This window comes from Xyrauchen texanus, chromosome 4, assembly GCF_025860055.1.
Source record: "Xyrauchen texanus isolate HMW12.3.18 chromosome 4, RBS_HiC_50CHRs, whole genome shotgun sequence".
Classification (NCBI taxonomy): domain Eukaryota; kingdom Metazoa; phylum Chordata; class Actinopteri; order Cypriniformes; family Catostomidae; genus Xyrauchen; species Xyrauchen texanus.
Genome location: NC_068279.1, coordinates 45,794,870 through 45,813,562, shown reverse-complemented (window position 1 = coordinate 45,813,562; position 18,693 = coordinate 45,794,870). Strand labels below are relative to the sequence as shown.

The 18,693-nt window shown below is 38.0% G+C and overlaps 1 protein-coding gene across 4 annotated transcripts in view; it reads right to left on the bottom strand.

Annotated features, from left to right (window-relative positions):
• Nucleotides 1–18,693, bottom strand: part of LOC127637647 (heterogeneous nuclear ribonucleoprotein K-like) — a 34,393-nt gene that overhangs the window by 1,965 nt on the left and 13,735 nt on the right. Inside the window, exons 4-15 of one of the 4 annotated variants that reach the window (XM_052118821.1) lie at nucleotides 18,515–18,571; nucleotides 17,754–17,797; nucleotides 10,306–10,378; nucleotides 7,760–7,873; nucleotides 7,494–7,622; nucleotides 6,770–7,080; nucleotides 6,069–6,122; nucleotides 4,605–4,647; nucleotides 3,486–3,501; nucleotides 3,230–3,262; nucleotides 3,041–3,108; nucleotides 1,984–2,153 (exon numbers count right to left, since the gene is read on the bottom strand). In XM_052118821.1, the coding sequence (XP_051974781.1) occupies nucleotides 1,984–2,153; nucleotides 3,041–3,108; nucleotides 3,230–3,262; nucleotides 3,486–3,501; nucleotides 4,605–4,647; nucleotides 6,069–6,122; nucleotides 6,770–7,080; nucleotides 7,494–7,622; nucleotides 7,760–7,873; nucleotides 10,306–10,378; nucleotides 17,754–17,797; nucleotides 18,515–18,571 (1,112 nt within the window). The remainder of the gene's footprint in view (nucleotides 1–1,983; nucleotides 2,154–3,040; nucleotides 3,109–3,229; nucleotides 3,263–3,485; nucleotides 3,502–4,604; nucleotides 4,648–6,068; nucleotides 6,123–6,769; nucleotides 7,081–7,493; nucleotides 7,623–7,759; nucleotides 7,874–10,305; nucleotides 10,379–17,753; nucleotides 17,798–18,514; nucleotides 18,572–18,693) is intronic. The other 3 variants (XM_052118830.1, XM_052118839.1, XM_052118847.1) reach the window with 3 other exon arrangements.

Here is an 18,693-nt window from a genome sequence, read left to right as displayed (position 1 = left end):
ATGCAGTAATGAATCATGCACAAGACTAGGAACATGTATTAAGTGTAAGGTCAATTTTGATTTCATGTTGACTTCATATTTAAACAAGCCAGCTGCAGTTAAAAGGACATCCTAAATTAACAACATGCAATAATAGTGAACTGTCACATTGACATGGGTATATAAGATACAGCAGGTTACAGAAAGGAAACAGGTTTAAAGTTTAGTGTTAGAAAGTAGTCAGGCAGGCAAGTTACATATAAAAGGCTGGTTTATTCTCCATTTGTCCATGTTACATCAACATGTTGGTATGTTGTTGTTGCTTTTGTTAATAAGAGCCACAAAAAGCAGCTCGCAATAATGAGGTCAAAACAAGTATAAACCAGCACTGATATGTGGTAAGAGGAGAGTTCAACATGTTAGTCAGAGTAGGTTAAACTGGCAGGCCTCCTCAGTTAGGGTGGGTGAAATGTGTTTGAGGGTGGAGGGGGCAGATGATGCTGGGCCTGTGCTGTAGGGCAGACTATGATTTGTTGTCACTTTATCTAACTAACAACAACAAAATCACAAGTCTTCCACACAGAAGCAAGCCAGCTTTCACGTCATTCTCCTGGGTGCCACTACTTTGCCCCTCTGTGAATTCGATTTGGATTATATCCGAACAGAAATAATAAAACAACCCCTTTCGTACACATTTCACAACAGGAAAAAGAAAATAAATTTCCCCCTGAGGTTTGAAGCGGTTATGTAGATCAGGCAAAGAGATGTTAGACAGTATTAAAATGTATATGAAGCATAAAGCAAGTCACTTTAAATTTAAACACTCAAGAAAAGAAGAGATAGGGAGTTGACAAAGATTTTTTTTTACCCCATCACATGACTAAAGTAAACCCAGAAAACCCAGGTGTTCTCCGTGCACTTGTCGACGTGCACGATACCAGATATTTGTGATGGCACTCCTGGAAGTGTCATGTTTGCAGCATCGGATCTACATGCCGTTAATTTCAAATCCACAATCATGTACAATAAATTAGCTTACAAGGATGTACACCTTGTCATCATGATTATCACAGGCTAACGATAGGAGTAAATTCTGTCATGTGACACTATATTTTTGCATTAATGCCTATTTTCTCGACAAAAAGTGCTTCCAAACCAGTTTGTGACATCGGATGTATCAACAGAGTTTATTCGATAGAGTTAAACAGAACAATATTATGTCAACACTTGTGAAATGTTAGCGATAATTTGCATTTCCATCAGCTTTATTTTGATGCGCCAAAACGTTTTTAACCAAAAAATCCTTGGATGGAAACGTAGTTAATGTGAAGTTATGCATATTAAGACAATTCAAATTCACCTGTTCATTCACTTCAATGTCTGTGCAGATATAAGTTGTAATATTTCATTTACAGTATGTTGCTGACAGTGTTTAATCTCATGTATAAATAGGATGCGTTTGAGTGAGGCAATCAACCTATTTTAAAGCTCTTCCGTTCAGCGTGTTTAACTCGCACAGCAGGATATTAGATAAATCCATATCTAATATCCTCTTCTATAAACAGATGTTTCTCTATATTTTTTGTCATCTGTTTAAATCATGCACTGTTAATATCTTGCAGCATTATTTTTTTCTCTCGTCACATATTCATCAACAGTATGTTTCAATAACAATGTTTCAATTCAATGTTTATTTATCGGCATGATGCATCTTTTTCGTCTCGTATACGTTATTATTGGCGAAATCAGAAAACCCTTCAACAAAGATTTTCGTCAGTGATTTAGTTGACAAGCTGCTTCTGGAATCAGACTGTTACTCTCTATTTGAGTCATATAGAATTGGGTATCCCTGCCAATAGTGAAATCTCATTGAATTCTGATTTGGTTTGATATTTTTCCACAAAAATTTAGACCAAAAAAAGAAAAGAAAACGAGGACACTGTGTCAGGATGGTGATGCCTTTTTGGGCTTGTAGTAAAGTGCTGGAATCGGTGATAGACTTGCCTGTTCTGTAGTAGATACTGGGCATTCTGAATCTGGTCCTGTGTGCCTGTGATGGTAATGATCCTGTCTTCTGAGCCCTCCAGAGGCTCGTCGATTTTGATAGATGCTCCCGACTCATGACGGATCTGCTTGATCCTCTGCCCGCCTTTCCCAATGATGGAGCCGGCCAGCTAAAACAAAACACAAACACAGGCAAGGCTTTTGTGAATACAGGGTTTTTCCATCTCTAAAACTAAGATGAAAAATAAATCATAATAATGCAAAGTAGATAAAAACTAAAATAGTGATTGAAAAACAAACAGAAATAAACAAACAAAAATCGCTTTTCGTGGTCATCCAGCCATCGTCACACAACGTTAAAAACATATCTGACTTTTTTGTATCTACGTGGGGAAATGACATCCCACCTGCAGTTGGTGACAAAGTGTGTCAGAAGTTAAACTGATTATTGCGACGAAAACGTGAAATGGCAACAGTGTGCATGAAAGAAACAGTGAGACACATATCAAAAATAACTATGTATAAATGTACGGAGTGCTTCAGAGCCCAAGTAAATCGAGCAAATATTCAAAAGCGTATTAAAAATATCCTCTAACAGATTTTGAAAATTCAATTTAAGGTTTTATTTCAGATGTATATAATTCAATCTGTTGTGAATAATGTTCTGTATAATTACTTTAACCTAAAATGTTCCCATGAAACAAACACATTGCTGAAACGAACTAAAACTGAACTGAAAATCAAAGTAAACTTGAGTATTTCCAACAATTTTGAAGATGGAAAAATACAAAACCTTAGAAGGGTTGCACATTCGTCAATAGCCAATGCTTAAGTAGGTCTCTCATTGTACTCTTATAAAACCATAATTAGGCATACATAATCACCACAGTTGGGATGTTTTCACACCAAGGACAAAAATACATGTGACAGAGTTTTTTTCCGATGAGCAGATAAATGCATTTTCTTAGTCTGCCGATAAAAAACAATATCCAATAAGGTGTAAGCGTTGTGCACAACATATAAGTATGTGTATATTGTGTATTTTCTGTGCACTCACATCTTTGGGGATGGTCACTTGTGTTGTAATAACTGGCCCACCGATGTCGCTGTAGGAACCTCGACCACCTGATGAAAACAAACAACTGCGATTTAGCCAATGCTTGTGTAGCACTCTCTTAGTACACTTATAATGTGATCTCTGAAAATGGAATATGGATTTAATTGCAGTTTTATCTGACACACTCACCAGACTGGAAGGGCTCCCAAGAAGAATTATTGTCTTCAGATAAAACAAGACAAGAAAAAGAAAATGTATAAAGTGATAAAGATGTCAGAGCTACGACAAGGAAGAATACAGAAAGAGAAAAGCAGGAAACTAGGTAATTGAGATAGAGTGCAGTGTTCTGTTTGACTGGAGGTAACCTTGAGATTGTATACGTGTGTGTGTGTGTGTGTGTGTGTGTGTGAGTGTGTGTGTGTGTGTGTAGCTGAACAACACTCACCATATCCACCTCCACTCTGTATACAATGTTGGAGGGAAAAAAAGAGAATGTGTCAATTCAGAGAGCAAACGGTTTACTCAAAGCACAGAGTTTTGATTCTTTAAGCTTTCAATCTGACATGTTTATTTCAAATTCAAACAATAAGCCATTGAAGGTTGTACTTCACAGTGATTTTAGCATGGTTAAAGGGGTTTTAGTCCACTTCTTTGCAGTGTGCTTTACCACACCTTATATGTGGTGAGGTCCTTGTAATGCACAGCCTTGAGTTGCTTATTGCTTTTCTAAAATCAAAAACACTTAAATGACAATTAAGCACATTCCCCCAATGATCAAAACTCAACCTCATTACTATAATGAGAAAAAAACTGTTATGCATTTACACATCATGGTAGTATTTGTTAAAATGCCTTCAATTCATCTCAATTTTAAAATATAGCTGACATTTTATGATATTGTTCTTCTATAATAAACAGTATCACAATTTAAAATGTTGTGTTTTCTCAACAATTTTGGGTGGGAAATGTACATGAAAATGTCACAATGCAAAACCTCCTAAAACATGGTCCTGAAATAGGCTTCACTTTCTTTAGACAAAATATTATTTCTTATCTACCCATATATAGACTTGGTGCATATGGGATAATTTACAATGGCTCAAAAATGGCTTCAGCAATCAGATTTTGCAGACAACATTTGTATATAAATGTCATTTTATAGGACAAAATTTGACATAGATGTGTTGATACTCTATATTTGCATCAACAGACTTGCCATGTTCCAGAAAGCTCAACTCACTCAGAGCAGCGTTGCCCAAAGTTCACTGGCGGGTGTGATGGCTTTCACCTATGTATTTAACTGCTTCTTGGTAACCAAGGCAACAAGTGATTAAAAAATCTGTTGCCAAGCAACAGCAGGCCAAATCAGTGTGCCAGGCATAAGAGCTCCGCATATGCATCTATTACAGTCACTTCAGAAGAACAAGCAGTTCCACTCCGGTTTTCTACAAGTGCCCGTTAATAAAAAGTCTCCAGCTCTTACAAGAGATGACCATCAATGGATGAATCTCCTGATGTTCACAAAAATACTAATTCATGAGTGCAAATGTTCATTTGTACTTACCATACTCTCATAACGGTCTCCAGGTCGCCCCCTTCGGTCACTGCTTACAATAAGGGAAACAAGCTTAGTTTTATATGCTCAGGATCAGCATGATTATTGTTGCTTATAAAACTATTTAAAATTTAGCTAACGATTCATCGTCAAACAAATAACTGCAATATGGCTTTCACTATTAACTCTCATATAAACTGTAATATTTCTTAAGGTGCATGATAAAAGTCTTTTTTGCACATTTAACTTCAAATATTACAAAGCAAACAGATAAAATAGGGGTATATGATTTCCTGTTAAGGGTTTAAAACGTATTACATGAAAAATATTTCTAAATATTTAAAATGTGTCTCCTTTTTGGTCAAATTTAGTTTTGGTCAATTATACATTTACACGGTTGTTTTTGGATATATATATATATATATATATATAACACTATAATAAAATATTTCTGTCCTAATTTCTTGACTTTCACACATTATTTGAATCTTTGATTGCACTCACAAGCCCTTTTTCTCATGAAACAAAACCTTTCAGATTTCGTTTCATCATTTAATCACTTCGCAGAAATACAGTTAAGAACATTTGCCGTTAAATGATTGTTTAAAGTGAAGCAGGAGCGCTATCAAAGTTTATATTTTGTGGGAGTTTGTCGCAAGCCTCCGCTGATGTAGCACTTCACACGCTCTTCCAGACAAGACCTGCTCTGGATGACCTCTGTGGTGCGGCGCAGTGATACTTCAGTGTTCAACTGAATAACACACAAACGCACTGTTGATAGCACTTATATTTTCACTCAAAATTCCCTTATTTGGGCATTTAAATGTTATTGGAATTTGAAGTGCACAGTTCTGTCAAATAACCACGGTTACATCAAATTACTGTGATCAGACGATTATATAAGAATCACGACCGTTTTTTATTATCATTTATTGATTAAATAAAACAACAACCAGCTCAATTTTTTCACTGTAGGAAAAAGACTTGATCACTTTAGACCTTAGACACTATGCAAATAAAACAAGTTAATAGTGACTCATTTGCAGATTTATAGTGAATAAGAACATTTGTGATTGGATCACTTCAGAAGACATGTATTAAACCACATCATATGGATTACTTTTATGCTACAATTTATGTCCTTTTTGTAGCTTGAGAGTTTTAGACCCCAATTATTTATATTGTATGCACTAAAACAGATCATACATCCTTAGAATTATTTTTTTTTTATTCACAGAAGAAAGTCACATGAGCTTGAGACAGCATAGGGGTGAGTAAATGATGAGAGGACAGACATTTTTGGGTGAACTACCCCTTTAAGTAGCTTATGGTGGATGGCAGAAAAGCTGAAATAATTCTTGCAACACTTAAAAGTTCTGGAGTAAATACAATGTGCATTTCCTTTTTCTTTCATCTACGTAGGTGTGAACAGGCCTTGGGGTATTTAAATCTCCTGCTTTTGTGTTTACTTACTTTGGTCTATCATCCATATTGCTGTGATAGCTCTGGTGAGAATATCGGTCACCTCTGTAAACAAACAAATTGTGCTGTAACATCATATAAGATCAGACAGATAGTCCAAAGAACACACAAGGAATGCATGGATCCTGGAAATCTTGTATTCAAAAAGAGCAATTTGTAGCTGATTTAAAAACTTTGAACAGAGCATCTGGATTACAAAAATAAGTATTTGTACTTAGTTTATTGGATTTTTTAAATGTGAGTAATCAGATTACATTTACTTTTTGGGTAGGAGGAGTTCTGGACTCAAGGACTGACAAATAGAAAATTGTTTGATTTGACATTTACTAATGTTTAATACACTTAAAATTAGAGTAATCAAAATGTTCAGTAAGTAGTCAGATGAATCACATAAAAAGAGTAATATTTTACATTACTGATTACAATTTGAGTTCAATGCAATTTGTAATAATTACAGTATTAATACCAGATTAGATTTCAGAAGTAATCTACACAACATTGGCAAAGCGTGTAACTAAAATGTATCTTCACTATATTGGGTATCAAAATGTTCATGATACATATTTCTAGGTTGTCCATGATTGTGGGAACCATGGAGTTAAGAATAATATTTTTTTTAATGTTTAAAGAAAAGCATGAAAACTTTGGCTATTTTGGAAAAACTCCATTAAAGATGAGCTTCATTCTCTTACCCTCCTCTAGGTAGTGGTGGTGGGGGCAGAGGCAGATTTCTGGCCCTGCTGCCCCCTCGTCCTCCTCTCCCTGTGGGGGGTGGAGGTGGTCCGCGGCGGGGGCTCAAATCATCATAATCCCGCCTAGAAGGGGGCAAGGAACGACCTCCACGTCCAAGAGGCATGCGATCAAACCCTCCCCGCCCTCGCATAGGGAACCCTCCCATAGGCCGTCGACCTCTCTCCTCGAACATCATTGTGAAGCCGCCATAGTCATAGGTCTCATCATAAAAGTTTGGGTCATAGGGTTGGGCTCGACCTTTGATGGGTGCCTACAGAGAATGCAGAACAAATCAGAAGTTTACTAATCAATAAGCTTTACAAAACCAAACATAACTCACCTGTATTTTTACTAGACATTCAAGTGAGTGGAGCTTGCCCATGCTGCCACTAGGATGTTCTAGGTGATTGCCAGGCTAGTGCTTTGCAGACCTTAAAATAGTTTTAGACATTCTAGGGTGTTGCTTATTGGCCCAAATAAAAAGAGCCCACTCCCAAGTCTCTAACATTCTGATGTTTGATTGTTGTATCGTCCAGCAGGCAAAATCTGTCTGACCGCTTAGAAAAGTAATAGCACACCTTTCCTCAACAAGTTGCATGAGGCATGAGCTGGATTATGGTGGCATGATAACATGCTTAAGTTTAATACTTAGTACAAGCAATAATAATAGCGTTGTCTTTTCACCTCTGCAATCAGCTCCAGAAGGACCTTGATGCATTCGACCACACGCTCAGGTTTACCCCCGACTAACACCACACGGTCAGTGGAATGAGGGCAGCACTCCTGAAAGAGCTTGATGGTTGTCTGGGTGTTCTAAAAACAAGTCAACCAATTATAAATGTCAGGGTAGTGCAATCTTTATGGCAGAACAGATTTAACAACATAAAGCCACCTGGTTAATAACAACGGTCTTATTTTACAGCATATGTTATTTTTAGCACTGTTCTTACCTCCCTCAGTTCCTTGATCTTGGCACCTTTGACTCCAATAATGCCACCAGCCAAACTCTGATGAATCAGCAGACGCAGCTCACAGTCAAAGTCAGTACCGCTGTAGTGTTGATACTGCCAGACAGAAAGAACATCTAAAAGTACAACTGCATACTAACATACATGATATAACACACATCCTTATTGAATATCATGTGTATTTTTGTTTTTCTTGTAAAGAACAGAATACTCAATAGTAAAAAAAAAAAACCTGTATGATCTCATTCAATTCAATTAGGGTGCGACTGCACCCCTGGGGCACCACAACACATCTTAAGGAGCGGTCATATTTACATTGTCAATGAAACAAATTGTCAAGCAGCCTCTTTTTAATGCTGCATTTCATACTCTGTGAGATTGAATTTAAAGGAATAGTCCACCCAAAAATAAAAAATCTCATCATTTACTCACCTTCATGCCATCTCAGATGTGTATGACTTTCTTCTGCAGAACACCAAGAACATTTTTAAAAGAATATCTCAGCTCTGTTGGTCCTCACAATGCAAGTGAATAGTGAGCAGAACTTTGAAGCTCCAAAAATCATTTTAAGGCAGCACTAATGAAATCCTTATGACTGCAGTGTTTAAATCCATGTCTTCAGAAGCAATATGATAGGTGAAGGTGAGAAATAGATATTTAAGCCTTTTTTTACTAACATATTACATTATATATATATATATATTCTCCTCCCTGCCCATATGCATACACGAAAGCAAAATAATGTGAAAGTGGAGATTTATATACCGTAATTTCCAGACTATTGAGCGCACCTGAATATAAGCCGCACCCACAGAATTTTTTTATTTTTTTTATTTTGAACATAAATAAGCCGCACCTGTCTATAAGCCGCAGGTGCCTACCGGTACATTGAAACAAATTAACTTTACACAGGCTTTAACGAAACACGGCTTGTAACACAAATAAATAGGCTTTTACGAAACACGGTGAGGCAGCGGGGGCGTGGTCAAGTGCCCGTCCGGGAGAGAAAAGCGGTAAGGGCGCTTACATCAAGTGCTGAAAACTGTCACACTGGTGCCAGTTTTCCCAAGAAGGACACGTGAAGCAGGGCACTTGACGTTCCAGGTAAGGCTTTTAATGGCCACAGCAATGTTTACAATCAATTTTATAAAGTTTCTCAATTCTTGGTCTTCTATGCGCCAACACTAGACTGACGTGTGTCTGTCTGTCACTCACTCACTCACTCTCTCTCTGCTGCCTTTTTATGCCGCTCTCCCCACGCTTACTGAAATTAGACACCGGTGTTAGACATTAGCTTACCGCTTTTCTCTCCCGGACGGGCGCTTGACCACGCCCCCGCTGCCACACACGGCTTGTAACAAAAAATTAGCAGTAAACAGTAGCCTAGCGAGAAAGTCATTGGTCACTATCTTCCTCCTCTTGTGCACATGAAACCACTGAAGTCATCAATGAAGCCTCAGCTTTAGTTGTCTTTTTGCACTGAGTCAATTCATCACGCTGCTGTGAAAAGCTGCATCATATGAAAGCTGCATCATATGCATTTCTCCGTGTCTTGAGGGTGACAAAATTACTACCGTAATCAGAATGATGGGAAGTTTGAGCATGCTCGATTTAATCTAAAAAGTTGTTTGACCTTAACCCGTTCGGCAATTTCATTGGTCTAATGAAAGCTTCATGCCGCCAAAAAACTGAGCACGTCACAGAATGTTTTTTGTTTTTTTTTTAAATAAAGTTTGAAAGCGGGAAAAATCCATATATTAGCCGCGTCGTTGTTTAAGCCGCGAGGTTCAAAGCGTGGGAAAAAAAGTTGCGGCTTATAGTCCGGAAATTACGGTAGTACAAAAGGGACTTAAATATTGATCGGTTTCTAACCATTAGACCATTAACCATTGTAGTCGTATGGATTAGTTTTATGCTGTTTTAATGTCCTTTTTGGAGTTTCTGTGTTCTGACCAACATTCACTTGCATTGTGTGGACCAACAGAGCTGAAATATTCTTCAAAAAAACCTTTGTGTTTTGCAGAAGAATGTGAATATTCAGTTCACCAAATGGCACAAGTTCACCAAACTTGAGCGCCACATTAAACGTGGGGGGGAAATTATTTGCCACCGTAAATCCATTGTGTAAAAATTCAAGATGTGCAGATTACCAATGAGATTACTCCATTTCGCCCAAAGAATTTAGACGTGCAAATATAAATGTGAGTGCGCCTTTAGTGCACCACATTTAAATTTAATTAAATATGAGAGCTACAGCTAAGGGAAAGGTTTTGAGTGAATAACAACTTTAAAAAAAATGTCTGCATGTATGGCTTCAGAAGACTGAAGCACACACATCTTTTTAAATCCTTTTTGGAGCTTGGAAGCCCGTGGTCAGTGTATGGAAAAGAACAGTGTCATTGAGCTAAACTTTTCCTTTTGTTTTCCCTGGAACAAAGAAAGTCAAACTGGTTTGGAAAGATACAAGCATGAGTAAATGATGTACATTTCTGGGTGAACTCTGGGTACACTGCGTTTAGCACACTTACCTCCTCCAGGGTAGGAATGATCTTTAGCAGAATATCACCAATGGTCTCGATATCTGCACTCACACTCAGGATACTGTAGCAGCACATCAAGCAAAAGGAAAGACAAAAGCAAAACAAATGGATACAAAACTTTAGATCCTGAACCCTGCTGTACACCACAAAGCAATCAAAGGAGGGGAAAAAGATTCTGAATGAAAAGAAAGAAAATCAAAAGAGGACTGCAGAACACACATGTTTAAAGGGATGGTTCACCCAAAATGAAAATTCTGTCATCATTTAATTAACAGTTTGTCGTTTCAAACTCGTATTACTTTCTTGCTTCCATGGAACACAAACTATGTTAGGCAGATTGGAAGCCTGAGTTCCCATTGACTTTCATTGGCTCTTTTATTCCTTCAAATGAAAATTAATGGTGACTGGGCTCTCTAACATTCTGCCAAACATTTCTTTTGTGTTCCACTGAAGGAAAAAGTAATACAAGTTTGGATCAACATAAGGGTGAGTGAATGACAATAGCATGTTCATTTTTGGGTGAACTATCCCTTGAAGTCTTCCAACACTGGACTAAAATATGGGCAGTTGACATGCACTTGGTTTTCGCATTCAAATACAGGACTTGAAAGAGATGGGCGACAGCGGAAGGAAAGAGACTGAGCAGGCACTGTACGGCTGCACGAGCCAACAGAGATGATGAGAGAGAGAGAGAGAGAGAGAGAGAGGGGATAGACAGGCCTGCTTACCACTATCCCACCACCCGAACAATTTTGGGGAGAAGAAATGCAAGTCCTTTGCAAATCACTTTATGGTGCCATCAGCACGCAACATTCTCTCAACGAGGAGTCAGAAAGAGAAATCAAACCAAAAACAAAAGCAGCAAAAGAACGAGGCAAGGGGAGGCAGGGGGGTAAGGGAGGAATGAGAGATTTTGGCATATAAAGAGCCTGAACGTATGTGGACTGAGAGAAATAAATAAGGGGATGGAAATGTAGCACCAGAGAAAAATCAAAGACAACAGTGATAAATGACAGAGAGGGCTGAGAGTCATGGACAGTGATGTTGGGAACAGTGAAAGGGGTGGGGGATGGGCTCAAGAAGTGGGCAGGGGGAAGCGAGGTGGGCCGAAAAGGACAGAGCGAAAAACAGATTTCCCACAATTGCACAGTCAGTACCCAACAACATCGACAATAATCATCAAATATCATTCAAACTAGGACTGGGCAGTATGACGGTATATACTGTACAAATGTGGTAATTACACAGTGGGAACCAAAATCACTTAAAATAAATCTATTTTGCCTTTAACTTAAAAGGTATAGTTCACCCAAAAAAAATGGCATTTACCCACCCTAATATCGTTCCAAACCTGTATGACTTTTTCTTCCATGGAACTTAAAGATTGATGTCAGGCAGCATGTGAGGGATTCACAGCCGCAGTCACCATTCACTTTCATTCAGGGTCAGAAATTTAGGGGGGCATATGCCAGAAATGCCACCAAAAACTACAAAAATGCCCCAACAATTTTAAACGAGGGGGCAAAAATTAGCCCGAAATGAAATCTTATGATTTTTATTTGAAACATCAGATTAAGTTCTTAATATTCTATTATTGTCCAAGTTATATGTATTATGGCATTTAGGAGTTGATTTGAGGCTGGAGGACAAATATAGTCTCTTAATGTAAAAGTTAATTTCTCACACTGCTTTCATTGTATGAAAATGGTGCAATGAAAGTGAATGGTAAGGCTGTCAGTCCCTAACATTCTTCTCCTTTTGTATTCCACAAAATAAAGGCATACAGAAATGCATTTTTGGGTGTACCATACCTTTGATAAATTTTTCCATTACAAATTCTGTTATCAGCATAACAAGTCTAATTGATCCTCCACTAAGCTCCGACCCCCTTGGTTAAGATTACCGAGAAGGACGTGGTTTTTGGCCAAATATTCTCATAAACGGAATGGACATTATTTTTATGTGGGCTGGTATGTAGTGTGACATTGTAATACATATTTATAATATATTTTTTGAAATTGTTAAATAACAATATAATTAGATAAGAAAACTGTGGAGACTGAATCGGAATCAAGGCAAATTACTATTAGTCACTTGAAGAGGAAAACATAATAGCGATTACAAATCTAATAACATTAGAAAATTGAACGGAGCGGTTTATAACATCATGACATACTATTATGTTATTTAATATCACTTTTACGGTGACTTGAATCAATACATAAATTAATTCACATTCAGTTATTAGCTTTAATTTAACTTGGAGCAAATGTAGGTGTCGATACAGGTGTTGCACTGTATGTTAATTTGGGAAAGAGGGCTGAAACAGTTAAATCCATAACCTGCTCTTCTCCAGACTTTAAAAAAAAAAAAAAATTAAGACACAGTAACAGCGTGTTTTGAATTGTTTTGATAAAATCTAGCTTTAAAAGTTCTCACACACACATTACTCCCATAGGCTCTCCTTGTAAAATAGCAAACACGCAGCAGGGTTGCTAAAACAGGATTGGTCAGAAGCACTTTAATGGTGGGGCTTAGCAAAGGGTCAATTGCAAAATTAACAATTTTCAGAATTTTGTTTTGCTTTATTGATAGCACCCCATAGAGCTTCTTGCAATGCTTCAATGAAAGCAAGGAAATCTGATCTTTTTAACAAAGGAATAAACTTGGTCAGTGCCACAAATGTACTTTTTTTATTAGGGACCTAGAAATAGTGAAGACATTTAAATATTTCTAACTCATTTACATCATTACATTTATTTGAGTTTTAGAATCCCAAAAAATTTACAACAAAGAACCGTTTTGATTTTTTTAGAGTACTAAAACTATTGTCAGGATTAAATACAATTTTGAATCCCACATTTTTTAGGTTGCCTCAGACTTTTGGACTCCTCTGTATGCGTGCGTGTCTATTAGTAAGCAAGGCTGGTTTATGTTAATATAATGCAAGTAATGTGAAAATACAGCGCAAGACAGGGAAAAACATGTTATTTGGGTGTAAAACGAAACTGAATTTAATTGTTTGTGATTACGTTGACTTGCCTCATTAATATAGAACTCAATTGATATGCAGTCACAGGTGTGTATAATGGCTATTTCCAGCAACTTTGGATGTAGCTAATCATATTCGAATTTAGAGCTGGAGGGTTGAAGCTATAAAATTGAAATTCATTTTATGTAGTAATACAAAGTAGAGTATTTGGTTATCAACTCAAGTACTAACTTAGGTCAGTTAGGATCACTACTTTATTTTAAGAATGTGAAACATCAGAATAATAGTAGAGAGAATTATTTATTTCAGCTTTTATTTCTTTCACCACATTCCCAGTGGGTCAGAAGTTTACATACACTTTGTTAGTATTTGGTAGCATTGCCTTAAAATTGTTTAACTTTGGTCAAACCTTTTGGGTAACCTTCCACAAGCTTCTCACAATAAGTTGCTGGAATTGTGGCCCATTCCTCCAGACAGAACTGGTGTAACCGAGTTAAGTTTGTAAGGTTTCAGGTCAGGGCTTTGTGATGGCCACTCCAATACCTTGACTTTGTTGTCCTTAAGCCATTGGGGTCATTGTCTATTTTGAAGACCCATTTACGACCGAGCTTTAACTTCCTGGCTAATGTCTTGAGATGTTGCTTCAATATATCTACATAATTTTCCTTCCTCATGAAGCCATCTATTTTGTGATGTGCACCAGTTCTTGCTGCAGCAAAGCACCCCACAACATAATGCTGCCAACCCCATGCTTCATGTTTGGGATGGTGTTCTTCAGCTTGCAAGCCTCACCCTTTTTCCTCCAAACATAACGAAGGTCAAACAGTTAAATTTTTGCTTCATCAGACCACAGGACATTTCTCCAGTAAGATCTTTGTTTTCAGGTTATGTCAATATAGGACCTGTTTTACTGTGGATCAGATACTTGTCTACCCATTTCCTCCAGCATCTTCACAAGGTCCTTTGCTTTTGTTCTGGTGTTGATTTGCACTTTTCGCACTAAACTATGTTCATCTCTAGGAGACAGAATGTGTATACTTCCTGAGTGGTATGATATCTTCATGGTCCCATGGCATGTATACTTGCATACTATTTTTGGTACAGATGAATGTGGTACCTTCAGGTGTTTGGAAATTGCCAGTCATATGGGAGATTCCCACATTTTTTTCTGAGGTCTTGGCTGATTTATTTTGATTTCCCCATGATGTCAAGCAAAGAGGCACGGAGTTTGAAATGAGGCCTTAAAATACATCCACAGGTACACCACAACTGACTCCAATTAGCCTATCAGAAGCTAATTGGCAAATTGCCTAAAGGCTTGACATCATTTTCTGGAACTTTCCAAGCTGCTTAAAGGTACCGTAACCTTCTGACCCACTGGAATTGTGACAGTCAATTAAAAGTGAAAATCTGTCTGTAAACAATTGTTGGAAAAATTACTCATGTCATGCATAAAGTAGATGTCCTGTATGACTTGCTAAAATTATAGTTTGCTAAAATGAAATCTGTGGAGTGGTTAAAAATCTTTTTAATGACTTCAACCTAAGTGTATGTAAACTTCTGACTTCAACTAATACATACATACACATATATACATATAACTACAAAATTATCAGTTTCTCTGGATTCACCATTAATAGGTATGTGTTTGAGTAAAATGACTTTTTTTTGCTTTATTCTATGAAGTACTGCCAGCATTTCTCCTAAATTCCAAATAAAAATATTGTCATTTAGAGCATTTATTTGCAGAAAATGACAACTGGTCAAAATAACAAAATTATGCTGTTTTCAAACCTAGAATAATGCAAAGAAAACAATTTCATATTCATTTTTAACCCCAATACTAATGTTTTAAATTAGGAAGAGTTCAAAAATCAATATTTGGTGGAATAACCCTGATTTTCAAATCACAGCTTTCATGTGTCTTGGCATGGTCTCTACCAGTCTTTCACATTGCTGTAGGGTGAATTTCTGCCACTCCTGGTGCAAAAATCAGGCAGTTCAGCTTTGTTTGGTGGCTTGTGGCCCTCCATCTTCCTTTTGATCACAATCCAAAGGTTTTCAATGGGTTTCAGGTCTGGTTATTGGGCAGACCATGACAGGGTCTTGATCCGGTGGTCCTCTATCCACACCTTGATTGACCTGTCTGTGTGGCATGGAGCAATGTCCTGCTGGAAAAAACAATCCTCAAGAGTTGGAGAACACTGTCAGCGCAGAAGAAAGCAAGTTTTCTTCCAGGATAACCTTGTAGATGACTTGACTCATGCGTCCTTCACAAACACGAATCTGCCTGATTCCAGCCTTGCTGAAGCACCCCCAATCAATCAAGGTGTGGATGGAGGACCACCGGATCCAGACCCTATCAAGGCCAACCCAATCTCCAGACCTGAACCCCATTGAAAACCTCTGGAATGTGATCAAGAGGAAGACGGATGTCCACAAGCCATTAAACAAAGATAAGCTGCTTAAATTTTTGTACCAGGAGTGGCATAAAGTCAGCCAACATCAATGTGAAAGACTGGTAGACATGCCAAGACACATAAAAGCTGTGATTGAAAATCAGGTTTATTCCACCAAATACCGATTTCTGAAATCTTCTCAAGTTAAAACATTATTATTGTGTCATTTAAAAGTGAATATTAACTTGTTTTCTTTGCATTATTCGAGGTATGAAAATGCTGCATAATTTTTGTAATTTTGACCAGTTGTGATTTTCTGCAAATAAATGCTCTAAATGACAATATTTTTATTTGGAATTTGGGAGAAATTCTGTCAGTACTTTATAGAATAAAATGTTTTAATTTTACTCAAAACAAATATGCATAAATGGTAAATCCCGAGAAACTAATAATTTTGCAGTGGTCTCTTAATTTTTTTCCAGAGCTTATAATTAATATATATATAAAAAACATTAACATGACATAAAACTATTCATGCATGATAAGCTTTTTGTCATACCGCCCACCCCTAATCCAAACACTTCATTCAACAGAGACTGATATGTGTGAGGGCTCTCTTCATCTGAACCAGTAGAAGTGATTGATTATATACAATTCTGTGTGACAAGAATGTTCACAAATTACATTCAAAGACTTAATGGGGGTGTTGGGGGAGGAGAGCAGACATGTGTGTGTGTGTGTATAAAATATATATATATATATATATATATATATATATATACACACACACACACACACACACACACACACACACACACACACACACACACACACACACACACACACACACACTATCTCACAAAAGGGAGTACACACCTCACATTTTTGTAAATATTTCAGTATATCTTTTCATGTGATAACAGAAGAAATGACACTTTGCTACAATGTGTAGTGAGTGTACAGCTTTGTATAACAGTGTAAACAGTGTAAATTTGCTGTACCCTCAAAATAACTCAACACACAGCCATTAATGTCTAAACCGCTGGCAACAAAAGTGAGTACACCCCTAAGTGAAAATGTCCAAATTGGGCCCAATTAGCAATTTTCCCTCCCCGGTGTCATGGTGAGGAGTACAAAGACAAGTGTGTCTTGCCTACAGTGAAGCATGGTGGTGGGAGTGTAATGGTCTGGGGCTGCATGACAGCTGCCGGTAATGGGGAGCTCCAGTTCATTGAGAGAAACATGAATGCCAACATGTACCGTGACATACTGAAGAAGAGCATGATCCCCTCCCTTCGGAGACTGGGCCGCAGGGCAGTATTCCAGCATGATAACGACCCAAAATACACCTTCAAGATGGCCACTGCCTTGCTAAAGAAGCTGAGGGTGAAGGTGATGACTGGCCAAGCATGTCTCCAGACCTAAACCCTATTGAGCATCTGTGGGGCATCCTCAAATGGAAGGTGGAGGAGCACAAGGTCTCTAACATCCACCGGCTCTGTGATGTTGTCATGGAGGAGTGGAAGAGGACTCCAGTGGCAACCTGTGAAGCTCTGGTGAACTCCATGCCCAGGAGGGTTACAGCAGTGCTGGAAAATAATGGTGGCCACACAAAATATTGACACTTTGGGCCCAATTTGGACATTTTCACTTAGGGGTGTACTCACTTTTGTTGCCAGCGATTTAGACATTAATGGCGTGTGTTGGAGTTATTTTGAGGGGACAGCAAATTTACACTGTTATACAAGTTGTACACTCACTACTTTACATTGTAGCAAAGTGTCATTTCTTCAGTGTTGTCACATGAAAAGATATAATCAAATATTTACAAAAATGTGAGGGGTGTACTCACTTTTGTGAGATACTGTATAAATAAAAACCTACAAATTAAGAAGAAAAAAAAATACAAATGGAACAATACACGTTTCTTAAAAAGGGGGAGGGGGACTACATGTGTGAAAATGTTAAAATGAAACAGAAGGCAGAATATCAAAGACATGTTCTCTTTCTAATCAGGCAGTGAGGCAATAACTGGTGGGACATACCGCTCTGGGCCACTGCTGTCTGGGACTGATACACTGGCATTGTACTGCATTGGCCGTGGAGGTTGGCATTGGGCAAGGGCATTCAATCACATGATGTCAAGTAAGGTGCCCATTTAAGGAGGGGCACATTTATGGGCGGGGCCAACCGGGGTGTCAGGTGGGCGGGCGTTCAGGGGCGGAGGTTGGGCCAACATCAAGGTGGGCAACGCAGGAGGGGCAAGTCGATCCAGTACATGGGCAATGGAGGAAGGTGGCCAAAAACAAAAAAGTACAGGAGAAGGAAGAGGGGGAGAAGGAATACATTTTTAATTGAATACAAGGCTATACTCATTACTCTAATGTCCAAAAATAGTTTTTTGAAGAGACTTGGCAATGAGTGCACAAGAAACAGGGCTGGACATGCGGTTTACGGTTTATGCAATGTCAAAGATGTCAGCCCCATTTCAGAGAGCTTGTCTGTCCGAATGAGCCAACCTATCTACATAATGGAAGAAGATCTTCCCTCAGGTTCAAACTCATGTAATACTTTAAGGATTTTTATATTAATGGGATTTTAATGGACGGATTGGTGTCATGGGCTTTGGTTTGAGGGATTTCAAATCTGATATATTTGAGTTTTGGGCTGATAAAGTGCTGAAATGCTCATGAAAACAACATTTGGTCAAAGGATTTGAAAAATGCTGTCAGAAGTCTTGCTGAAACTTTACCATTAAAGAACAGTGCTTATAAGTTCATAATAAGATCTTAATCTAAATACTCACATCTGTGCGCAAGGCTTTAATGTTCTTGCCCCCCTTTCCAATCACAGCCCCTGCATTCTGGAAATGCAAAATCAACAAGATGTCACTTTTAATGATGTGAAAATGCACTATAAAAATATTAAAACAATTTCACAGGTCTGATTATAGATCAGACAACATTAGGTTGGGCATGTATGCCA